The 13379-nt window shown below is 33.1% G+C and overlaps 1 protein-coding gene across 1 annotated transcript; it reads right to left on the reverse strand.

Annotated features, from left to right (window-relative positions):
• Positions 1-8812: 8812 nt before the first annotated feature.
• Positions 8813-12432, reverse strand: LOC127097870 (pyruvate kinase 1, cytosolic). Its single transcript, XM_051036361.1, has 14 exons — positions 12130-12432; positions 11707-11803; positions 11521-11618; positions 11165-11320; positions 11014-11091; positions 10732-10863; positions 10579-10656; positions 10403-10474; positions 10240-10329; positions 9804-10133; positions 9638-9705; positions 9447-9546; positions 9283-9342; positions 8813-9189 (listed from the first exon to the last, which is right to left on the reverse strand). Exons 1-14 carry the CDS (start codon positions 12196-12198, stop codon positions 9037-9039), a joined length of 1581 nt encoding a protein of 526 aa, XP_050892318.1. The 5' UTR covers positions 12199-12432; the 3' UTR covers positions 8813-9036.
• Between the last annotated feature and the right edge of the window lie 947 nt (positions 12433-13379).

Here is a 13379-nt window from a genome sequence, read left to right on the forward strand (position 1 = left end):
TGGAATGTACATTCCATCTCCCAAAAAGAATGAATTATATTAATTTGGTAAAAGTACTCCTTTGATCAGTTTGAGTTTTCACCTATTCCCCTCCCTCTTCATCTCATTCCCCTTCTTTATGCATTCATCTCATTTGACCTATGATATCTCAAAGTCCTAAAGCTAGTTGATTAAAAAATTAACATGAGTATGGATGAGATTAGGCCACACCTTTTGCATATTCTTTTTGTGTGTGGTATGTTTCAATGAGCATAGTTCATAATACTATGTCTCTAACATGCATTAACACCAAAATTCTAATGCCCGACCTCAAATAGTTGTGACTTCTACATAAGTCCAATTACGATTGCTTAACATAATGCTAAATTTATGACATAAAAGGCATAGCATTCTAGTTAGTGAGATTGTAAGTCTCTCCTCTTTCATGGTATTGTGTGGAAACTTGACCTTCTTTCCTTCCTTTGGAAGATGTTTTGGCTCAAGGATTCATACTTGTGATAAGTGGGTTGAGTGTTCTCCAAAGAATGTCTAAGAATGAAAAGCAAAAACAAAACAATACTAACTTCTAACCTATTAACTACTAACTTTTAATTTTAAGCCATTTACTTTAATGTCATTTAATTATAGCTTTATTACATTTGCCATTGTTCATATCATTCTGATTGTTTATGTTAATGCAATTTTTACTTTGTCCCTATGGACCATATTATGTGATATATTTTGTTTGTGTATACTTTGTTTGTTTGTGTGGTCTTTGACCATTAATGTACATAATAACAACAAAAACCCTAAAAAACTTTTGTGTGAACTGTTGGCTTGATCTTGGACAAATGGACTTAGAATTTAGGCAACATTCCTAGGCTAAAGGACTTGGCCAATGCCAACTTGTTGATAAACCAAGTGCTTGAAATTTTAAACTTCATCTGATACATCATTCAGGTTCTCTCTAAGTTCATCTGCAACATGGTCATTGTGAAGTTGTTATCTTGAACCTGTGACTTGTGGAATTCATCTGTATTTTGAAGAAGATCATGGAATGGATAAGCTTGGATGTGGTCATCTTTATTTGATGCCTTCCTCTTCAAGATAATATAATTGTGCATTTGTCTGTTGCTTGATTCTAAAAAGTCTAAGGGAATTCTGGGTTTCTATTGACATTCTTGTCTATTGGATTGCTACCCATTTGGTCAGATCTTTTCAACTCTAAACGTTTAATTTTGTACATAGGATAGTCTCTTCATCTTCTCCCCACTTATTTAATTTCAAAATCTCTCCCTCTCTTTTTCAAAACCTTCTTTGATTGAACTTATTTTGTTCTAAACTTTGACCACTTTTGCAAAAAGATAGAAACTTTGGCCTTTTCCCATTGCATTTTCAAACTTCTTTTCTTAAATCAAACTTGTAAATAAACTTAACTATACTTGACTTAAACTTTCAAAAGGCCAAAAAGAACTAACTCATTCAAACCATTTTTAGGCCTTTGTGCTTTTCAAACTTAATTTTTGTTAAAAGCAATGCACCCATTTTGAAATTTGTATCACGAACTACGAGGTTTTGATCCCTCATTTTTATGTTGGTACGTAGGCACAAGAGCAAAGGTCTTGCCAAACACAAAAATATAATTAATGAATTCTTTTCTCCTCCCCCCATTCTATTTGTTTGTAAACATCACTTTGTACCAAATACATATATACACAAAAGGGCTCCCTAGGAGTACCTAGGACACTTTGGGCGCTAACACCTTCCCTCTGTGTAACCAACCCCCTTACCTGTAATCTCTGACATTTTATTAGTTTTGATTTGAAAACTTCTTACTTTTGGGTTTTGTTCGTACTTTTTCCCTTTTCCCTTGGAAACAATAAAAGCGCGGTAGCGACTCTTGTTATTTGATCTCTAGCTTATCCATAGCTTGATGATCATGAATTTATCGCTACATACGGAAAGAAGTTTAAAATATTTCCCGAGTCAAAAATCAGCTAATCGAACCTTCTGTTGAAAAACTCGGATATGCGTATGAGTACCAATGGTATGGTAATAATTCACAAGTTGATTTATCAATACTTCAAGCACTAAATTGAATACTTTATTGTAGTAACTATCTATCTCCAATGTCAACAACACACTAAAGACTAGTTGACACAATTCGTCAAACACTTTGCATGCAATCAATAAAGTTTGGATATTAGTATAGTGTTTGTAGTTATAAAAAACCAATCACTAACAAATGGTAAGGGATTACTACAACAACAGGATTTAAAAAAGAATTCAAAAATTATTATCCAAACAATGTAGAATAAGAGATTAAAGTAAATAATAATTTGTGAACTGAAAAATAAACGAGATAGAGAGTACGCAGTGATTTGTTTAGGTAGTTCCCCAATCGACCTCGCTATGGGTACGTCTTCCCTTAATTTGAATTCGAATTGAGATATTTATATAATAAATATTACATACCAAAAGTATCAATACAAGTGATGAAAAATAAAATCTCACAAACCCTAGGTTTGTTCTTAACTCCAGCACCTCCAAAAACTTTGATCAAGGCTTTCACCCCCGACTGAATTAATCTCAAGCGCGCACTTGTTGTACCCAGGATTTCTCAATGCAATCCATCGTTTCATGCTACTCGCTTGTTGACACATCTAGTCTCAAGGCTTTCACTCGATCGAATCTGAATTGCACCATCTTGTCAAAAACCTTCAAACCCTAAAGACCTTAAAGGAAAACCCCAAACCGATTTTCTTATTTGAATCCCTCAAAGATCGCAATCCAATATTCTCGGTACAATAAACCTAATTGGACGTTATCAATCATAATATAGATAACACCCAATCAAAAATGAGTATGTGTAGTTTGATTGTGTGTATGCATAGATTGAATTGAAGATGGTGAGATGCTTTGAAATCCTGGATTCATGTAGGTTTTACTCACTCTAAAAACCTTACTAGAGAATGATGCATCTATATGTATTTATATATGTGAGACTCATAAGAGGCAAAAAGAATGCAAAAAGAATGAAAATAAATGCAATTGTTTTTAAAAAAAATTAACCAATAGGTCGACCTGTACAAATCATGTGTCGACCTGTAAGGTTACATGCTGCCCATAGGTCGACCTGAAGACTCGAAACATGAGATAGAAGCTGCAGGCTTTAATACTGCAGTGTATGTGTCAACCTATACCATCTATGTGTTGACCTGAAGTTTTAAAAATTCATCTATAGGTCGACCTGTAGCATATGTGTCGATCTATAATGAGGATTTTTCACTTAAAACAAGTTTCTCATGCACAACACATTATTTTGATGCACAAATGTTTTCAAGACCATTTCCAACCGTGTTGACATATTTCCTAATTCAAGAACGCTAAAATGCACAACGAGTCTCGGATGATACCGTCCAATGTACATAAATGCTACTTACTGATTTTGACATCATCAAAAACATATCTAAACGAAAACGTATTTAAACGGAAGAATGCACTCACACGTTTATGTGTCAAACTAAATACTGCCAAGAGTTTCTTAAACGCTTCGGAATGGTAGATACAAAGTCAATTGACACTCCAATGCCCTCAAACAGGAACTTGGACATAGATGAAAATGGTAAGGATGTTGATGTCAAAACGTATAAAGGTATGATCATACCACTCTAATATCTTACTGCATCTAGGCATGACATTATGTTTAGTGTATACATGTGCGCTCGATATTAATCCACTCCTAAGGAATCATATTTAAAAGTTGTAAATCACATCCTTAGATACCTTCATGGTACATCTAAGTATGGGCTTTGGTTTTTCAAAGGTAGCAATTGTAATTTTGTTGGTTACTTTGATTCCGATTTTTCCGGTTGCAAATTGAATAGGAAAAGTACTAGTGGAACTTGCCACATATTTTTAAACGCCTTAGTTAGCTGGCATAGCAAGAAGCAAGTCTCTGTTGCTTTGTCAACCGCCGAGGCGGAATACATTGTAAATGGTAGTTGTTGTGCTAAAATTTTATGACTAAAACAATAACTACTTGACTTCAATATTAAACTTCAACGTATTTTGATAATGTGCGATAATACTAGTGCGACCAACCTAACCAAAAATCCAGTGTTACATTCTGGTACTAAATATATTGAGATACATCACCATTTTCTACGAGACCATGTTGAAAAAGGCGATGTCGTTTTTGAGCATGTTGATAGTAAGAATCAACTTGCCGACATTTTCACAAAACCTCTTCCGATTGAGCCATTTTTCAATATTCACCAGGAATTGGGAATTCTCGATATCTCAAATCTTGTATAATATATGTTGTTGCATGCACTCTTTGTATTTGGTTTTAACCTTATTTTGAAATTTTTATATCATATGAGTGTATCTTCCGTCTATCATCCTATGAGGTAATATCGTTCTCAAGTTATCTCTTTGTTCTTAAGTTTTTATGTAATATGTTGCTTATCTATGACTCGTTTATTTGATTGCATGTTTATGATCCAAGATTGTGTGATATATTTGGTGTATGATAAAATTTCATGTTTGCTCACTTCCAAAAATTTCATTGAAAACTCTTAAGTGTTCTCAATCTATATGTTTATAGTGACATCATGTTTAATTTCTTTATCATATACTTTTCATGCTATTAATTCCTTACATTTGAAGTATTTTTATGATATTTTTGTTTGAGCATGTTGTTTACTTATTCTTAGATGAAAAATGTCATTTTCATGAATTCTACTAAGTCCACTATGTATGCCTTGACTAAATTCATCTTAGGTCTAGAAAATGTCTTCATTTTTCAAGATTTTTGTTTCTGCTCAGGTTGTATTGATACATAGAAGTTTAGAGTCAATACATATACAGTTTGTATTGACTCCAAGATGGTATGAGTCGATACATTGCTTAAATTTCAATTTTTTTGTTTAGTAGTATCGACTCTAATCACTGGTTAGTCGATACATTCGTGGTTGTTAGTTAAGCTTCATTGTGGACAAAGTTTCTTATGCATGAGTTTCAGTTTTCATATTTTTTTTTGTTTACTATTATTCTACTTATGACAATATGTAATGAATTTCATCTTTTTTGTCTGACATGGTTGTGTATTTATGTTTATGCTTTATTTCAATTTGACGTAATTCTATGTGAGTGCACATTATAGTTTAATCGTCTAATCTTTGCAAAGCCTCTGAGTGATTTATATGTTGTTGGGAATTTTCAATGATACTTCTCAAATTTTATACCTTTGTCTCTTTTTGATGTTGTCAAAGGGGTCGAAGTACAAAGTCTAATGCACATATTCAGGTGGAGCTATGACCAAGATACCAAATGTTTCGTAATTTTTGCCATCATAAAAAAGGGGGAGTATGTGAGTGCACTATCCTATTAGACATGTTTTGAATGATGTCAAAACTAGGCTACTCAGTATTTGTGTATATTGGATCTTGTTGTCTATGTCTAGATGTGTATTAACATAATAGGACACTTAAAATCATATTAGATAGACCATTACAAGTTAAAATTATGATTTTTCATGAAAAACAAGTATATGGGTCAATACATTATGGCTATGTATCGATACATATTGAATGAGTTTTAAAGAAAATGGTTATGACTTAAATGTATCGATACATAGGAGGTATGGATCGATACACAATGCAAATGAGTCGACTCCAACTGAAAGTCTTTTTAAGCAAATGGTCCCGCCTTCAATGTATAGATGCATTGTTGTTGTGGGTCGATACATAACAGGTATGAGTCGACTCTCCCGTGTTTGGAGTCGACTCCCACTGAAGAATTTTTTCAAGCAAAACTTCTTGCCTTCAATAAATCGACTCCTTGAGTCCATGTATCGACTCACAGGCCTTATGTATTGACTCATTCAAATTTGGAGTCAATACATTCAGTTCTATTTTACAAAACTTATAATTTTTTGCTAAAAATATGTTTTGTCTGTTATTTTTCTACACACGCTCATACATATAAATATGCATTCATGCATCATTTCTCAAAATCGAAACCAAGACCATACAAAGAATTTTTCTCTTCATCTTCAACCTTTTTCTTCATACATTCAACAATTACACATAATCATTTTTGTTGAGTGTCATCTAGATTAGATTGATAAGGTCCAATTTAGGATTGTCGTAATCATAATTGGGTTGATTATTCTTTGGGGGTTTCTTTGATAAAAATGGTTAGGGTTTTTCCTCCAAGATTAAGGATTGATTTGGAGGTTTTGTTCAATATTTCACAACTAGGATTCAGCCGAGTGAGAGCTTTGAAGAACAAGGTTCTATCAAAGAAGTAGCGGTAAACGGAGGATCGACTTGGATGTCTTGGATCACTTGATCTTGCCTAAGATCAAGGGGAGAGAAGAAGCTAGGATCAACATCAAACATAGAGGTTGGAGGTTTGGATTACTACTTTTTCTCTTATAAACAACTCTTGCAAATGTTAATTACACATCTCAATTCTATTTGGAAGTGGGGCAGATATACACATAATAAGGATAATTGGAGAACTTCCTAAACAAATCTTGATGTTCTCTCTCTCTCTCTCTCTCTCTCTCTCTCTCTCTCTCTCTCTCTCTCTCTCTCTCTCTCTCTCTCTCTCTCTCTCTCTCTCTCTCTCTCTCTCTCTCTCTCTCTCTCTCTCTCTCTCTATTCTCTATATATATAATATATATATATATATATATATATATATCTCTTTAAAATTTGATAATATACTTAGTGAGCAATTTGATTAGCTGAAAAATTAAGTTTGTGTTGAAGTTGATCAAACTGTTCTTGTAAGACAATTGCAATCTAAACAAGTACAATTAGATTTTTATACTATCAACACAAAGGAAAATAAGTTTGGTGTTTATTGCACGCCAAGTGTTTGATAAATTGTTTGCACACTAAGTGTTCGATAAATTGTCTTTGTCAATTTTCATTTTCTATTTAATTGGAAATTGATTATCATTGTGTGATTTAGTTGAAATGTATTTTGTAGAACATATTGATTTACTTTCTCATAATTAGTATACGTTTCGTTACATTTTAAACGTATATCCGATTATTTCAATAACGGTTCGAGATAGACGAGTGTCGATCCAGAATTGTTTTCGCTTGTCATAGTAAATACTTTCAAAATAAAATTTTTAATCATATAAAATTTTATTATGATTTATTCACCCTCCTCTAGATCGTTGCCATCGTCTAACACATTTGATACACATAATACATTTGAATAAATTTTGAGGTGTTGCCACTTTGAAGTGGGAAATTTTTTCTTATAAACCATATCTTGTCAGATCAATACACACCCTGCTATATGCACTTTCTACAAGATGACCCATTTCAGAAAAACACATCCATTTTGCCTATGGTACTAGACCGCTAACACAAGGAATAAAAGTTGTATGAATTTCATCGAATTTCTCTTTTTTCCCATATAACATTGTGTATGATTCCTTATATATCTTCAAATATTTAAAAAGATGTTGGTGGACAAGTGTATGATTCCCTCTCTGTTACCAAGTAAAGCTGAAACAACGTGATGCAATGTTGAACTATAATTTGGTAGACCCATTGAATCATAGGTTCACGTATAACAAACTCATGTTTATTTGTAGCATCATCAATATCATCAGGGAGCATCATAATTATTACAACCAATCATAACACATGATATTTCAAATTCAACATCAAAATAATTCATATTTCACTTTCTAGACACAATGCTACAGAATTTGGATTTTAAAATCCAGACGCAGCGTACATATTTCAACAAAATAAACCTGGTTTTCTCAAGTAAAGATCAATGAAATACATGTACATTATATGAAATTAGAGCTTCTTTTACTCCTTTTGATGTGAAAATACACAAGAATGATATTTTAAAGTAAAAATCTTGAATGAGAATGTAAGGAGATTTTTGTAAGATTTTTCAAAAATGATGTTATAGTCATGAAAAGTGTCATACATGCAAGGTGATAGCCAAATTCGTTTTCCAGCTTGGAGTTTTTGGAAATTGAAATTTAGATGATGTCAGAAAGATTAATTTTCGGACATATTTTTGACAAAAATAAATGTATATCTCTAATTTAATGATTTGGTGTATAATAGACCTTTCCAAATTTTAAAATCCAATGACATTTTATAGTTTTTATAGAGTGTGTAATCCCTACATGGAGAATAGTGAACACCTCTCTAAATTGAAAGATGACTACTAGAAATAAGGATCGGGCATCCCTTGTTCTTGGATATATTCACTCTCCCTTTCCATTATTTATAAACCGGGGTTACTTTATCCACTATGTGGGCTACTAGTTCATAATAATGAAAAGTCACAAATGCTCTTAGATTTCAGAGATGCATCTCCGAACGTACTCATTACACACACTCAACGCTTTTGTGAGTGAGCCACCCAATTTTATTCAAAAATGTGTCTGGAGATGCATCTTCGTATCTATATTATGATGAATCCGAAACTGCATCTTCGTAATAGCCCATTATTTTTGGAATAAGTGAGGTGTGACTCACTTGCAACACCTTTTTATTTTATTGGTGTGTCTGAAAATGTATCTCCGAAATATAAAAAATGTAAAATCGAATTTTTAGTGTGTTGCCCCTTTCTCCATAGGTGGATAAACTAAACCCCTATAATTCTATTAGAATTTAAGATACAAGTTATAACAACCAATTATATAAACTAAAGCTGTAACTAACTTAAAATAGATAAGATTCATTTCTCAAATTCTACCGAACTTTTAGTTGATTTCTCTCTCTCCTCCCAATTCTAACAACTACGACCAAAATTGTTCTCTTAAAACAAAATCTTAGGAACAAAATTGATTTCATTATTATTATTACAATACCATTATTGTTCAAAACTATAGTTACCTCTTAAAACAAACAAATATCAAAGGAGAAGGTGCACACTCATTTTATCACTAAACAACTAGTAGAACTCAGTTACATGACTCAAACTAGCAAAATGAAGGAAATCACTCTATAGTGTGTCAACTGAGTTTTATTATGCATTCTTGAAATGAAACAATTTCTAATCTTCAAGCTCAATAATCTTCACAACTGACGAATCACCAACTTTCTGGCAAACAACGACTCGATCATGTGGCTTTATGACGCCAAAAGCCTTGCCATGGTCTAAAGCAATCTTCAAAATCGACTCATTCGTTCCCGCATTAAACTCAGTCTGCATAAAAAAAACAAATTCACTTGAGTTTAACAATTCTAAAGTGAAAGTTGACAAACATCACTGTCTCAATCAACATTGGATAATTCTTACGGGGTGTCGAGGATCTGCCAACATAGGGAAAAGTCCTCTCACAATAAGCGATTGCCTAGCCTGCAACATGGTCATAAAATGAAACAATGAACCAAAAACTTGTTAACTTCAATGTCAAGTAATGTTATATAAATCAAGCAAAGACAAACTTGTTGATTATATACCTGAAAAGCGCCGGTGAATGTCCATCGTAGTTGGTTTGTCTTCAATTGAGGAATGACAACAGATATCACAGGCATGGTTGGTCTGTACTTAGCAAGCAACCTACATAAATACACAAAAAAACAACTAATGAATGATATAACAATAAGACATCAAAATCACAACAGAAGAAGGAGATGAAATGAAATAGAACCTTGCAGCCCTTCCGGATGAGGTGAAGCAAATGATAACAGACGCCTTAACCTTGACGGCTGCTCGAACCTGTGATATACTTCAATTAGTATATGGTCCTTTCAGCAAGTTAATATAATAATGTCGATGGGGAAAAAATTAGTAATGCGACTAAGATATGTACGTACCGCAGAGGAAGCTATTGATTCTAGGTGGCTCATTGGCTCTCCCACATATTTGACAGTCTTCTTAAAAAACAAGTCTTGATTGTAAACTTTCTCAGCTTCGGCGCAAATTTTTCCAACTGTAGAAATGGTTTCCACAGGGTATAATCCAATAAGGGTCTCAGCTCCAAGGAGAATTGCATCACTTCCATCCAACACTGCATTGGCAACATCGGTTGCTTCAGCTCGAGTAGGTCTCAGGTTATTAGTCATAGAATCCACCACACGCGTGACAACAACTGGCTTTCCCGCCATGTTACACTTAAAAATAGCCGCTTTTTGGAACAAAAACACCTGCCAAATCCATACATCATATTCATTCTATTCTATTAATCATCTATGATCTCGCTACAAATTAATTATAAACATCAGATTTTTCTGACCAGAAGAAAATGCTGACCTTCTCAGGCGGGAGATCTATCCCTAAATTTCCACGAGAGACAATGATGCCATCCGCTTCACTCAATATTTCATTAAAATGGTTCAATCCCTATATGGATTTTAAAGAAGAAAGATTAACTTTACAATCACAATTCAGCCAAAATTGAACCAAAGTTTCTTACCTCTATATTTTCAATCTTTGCAAAAATATGCGTCTGCTTGAGGTTTTCGAATTTGGAGATAAATTCACGGGCCTGCAAATGAAAAGTAGAGGTTATGATTTATTTCATTAACACAGTTACACAATCTAAGCACATTTATAACTTGGAAGTTAAAACCAATCAGGTATATCCCTTACATGGCGAACATCTTCAGCGTGCCGGGTGTACAACGCAAGGAAGTCTATTTTGTTTTGAACACCCCACGTGCGTATTACCTGAGTTAGCGAATATAATGTCAAGCAATAGATTCATAAAACTACGAGATAATCCTCCCCATTTCCTTTCGTTACCTCTTTATCCTTATCGGTAAGAGTAGGAAGATCAATACGAATCTGAGAGACATGTAGAGTATACAATGAGCCAGAAAGTGTAGCGTCGTTCTTTATGAGACAAGTTACTTCATCCCCATTCACCTCACTGACCTGCATTGTGAAACAGATACTATTTATTAAGATATCTTCTAACTTGGTAGATTCCTAGGATCTAAAGAACAGTTTGGAGAAAAAATCAGTTTCAAAAATATATATTAACTTGTCGCAAACGCATTCAAGATTGAACTATGACTGCATTACCTCCAGCCATACAGACGTTGTTTCACTTCCGGTAAACAAATATTTACCGATAAAAATAGTATCACCCTTCTTCACAGCCTGCGAAATCAGGGATACATTAGTTAAAGGAAAGCTCACATAGTAGTACACATAACCAAGGCTAATAACTAACCTTTGATAGCCCGCTATAATTTACTGGTAGTAGATTTGAAGTAGCTTCTTTGTTCTGATCCGGAGTTAAGACAAGTAATGTGCCTGCTTCGAGGGTAATCGGGTGATCGGTTTTATTCACAACTTGTAACTCTGGACCCACAATATCTAGCATAACCTGAAATCGGACCAAAATGTATGAGCATTGTTACAATAATCACCCTTGGGAAGGTATTTGCACATACAAGCAACAACCACCGAGCCTTATCCCACTAAGTGGAGTCAGATACATGGATCAACTTCGTAATGTTTTATCCAGGACCATGTTTCTAAGTCATATAAAAAAGTAAAATAACAGCAAACAGGTGGCAAGTTTACCGCGCAGAGTTTTTGTGTGGTTTTGATGGCAGCCCTTAAATTTTCCAATGTCTCTTGGTGGTATTCTGAATCACCCCATGAGAAGTCAAACCTCGCGACTAGTATATAATAAGAAAAGAAGAATTAGATGAGAAAAACAAATGACTCAGAAGCAGACTATATAGACATACAAGAATGAAATCATACCAGACATTCCTGCATCGAGGCATCGGGTAATTGTATCAACCGATCGCGAATTTGGACCAAGTGTGCCTACAATTTTAGTCATAGCTGGAAAGAAAGTCTGCAGAATGCACATTTTAAGCCTTATCAATATCTTGACAATGAAACAATGAAACAACCTAAAACACCAACAAAAAAAACACAACAGCTACAGCCACAGCAACAGTAGGAATACCAAAAGCAGACATTCTTAAATCAGAATCAGAATGTTTAAAAGAAGATAAGATAAGATCAGCAGAATGAAAACAGAACTCAACAAAAGTACAGTATCAAATTCTAAGCTTGATCTGCCACACTAGACAACAACACTAGAAACGGGTCACCAAAAGTTCGCAATTGTTTACATCAAGACAAGAATAAAATAACATGAGAAAGAGAGATGCTGACAGGTTTGGATGGCTCTAGGATGGAAGCCATCCTAATAGGCTCCTGAAGAAGCAAAGGACTTGACTGCATTTTTGTTGTTGTTGTTGTAAAGTGTGAACAGCAGCACGAAACCTAAACAAAACCAGTGATGTTGAATAAGAGTGAAAATGAGAGTAAATATAAGAAAGGTGTATATGTATGTATGTAGTAGTAGTTGTACGGTAAAGTGTTGATGATGAAAAGGAAACTTAAACTAAACTATACTAAACTAATGCATATATATTTATAACCAACCATGTCGGTAACAGTTATTAAAAAGTACTATAATTTGAAACTATTGACCATCAACAATTCTCTTGACTAAAAAAAATTACGGTCTTTTTCACTAAAGTATATTTTTTGAGAAAAAATGATTTTATTTAAAAATAAGTAAAGTGAAAAGTTAATTATGTTTGAATATATTGAAGTAAAATAAGTTGAATAATAGTAATAAATTTAAATTATTTGAGGGAGAAAAAGCTTGTGAAGCTGAAAGGTAGTAATATAATATAGGTTAGGCACACAGCGTGTCGAATACCGGTGGCGACAGAGGTTGCCTTGGTTTTTGGTGAGGGTATCTCACCGCTAAACTAAACAACGGCTGTAAATATACCAAAAGGGGGTGTATCCAGATAAATAACCGCCGGTATTAGAATTACTAATGACCATCTTTTTCTTGCAACCAAAACCATAACACAATAATGCCTTAAATATCTATATGTATATTTGTGACACAAATAAGGTCAACTATTGTCATTTTCTAAAATTATTGTTTTTTTTTTAAATAATTTAAATCTGATATAAGAAAAAAAATATTTAGGTATGTATTTAAATTTGAAATTAGCTATTAATTTTAAATTGAATAATGGTTTTATAAATTTAATTATATTAAAATTAAAAAAAAAAAGAATATGAATATTTAATATTTAAAAAATAAGGATTTTATCTTTTAAATTAAAATAGTTATTGATTAAAATGAAATATTTATTGTACTGATAATGATCAATAAAATCGAAAGTTTATTTGATCTAATATAAAATATATTTAATTATAAATAAATTTGAAATGAGTTACTTTATTCTAAAATAAAAAATAATTATATAAACTTAATTTTATTAAATAATCATGATAAAAGAAGGAAAAAATGACTTGTGAGAAGAAGAAAGAAAAAAAAATAGATATTATGTTGATAATGATTTACATGCAAAATTATTTGATACGATATAAAATGT

This window comes from Lathyrus oleraceus, chromosome 6, assembly GCF_024323335.1.
Source record: "Lathyrus oleraceus cultivar Zhongwan6 chromosome 6, CAAS_Psat_ZW6_1.0, whole genome shotgun sequence".
Classification (NCBI taxonomy): domain Eukaryota; kingdom Viridiplantae; phylum Streptophyta; class Magnoliopsida; order Fabales; family Fabaceae; genus Lathyrus; species Lathyrus oleraceus.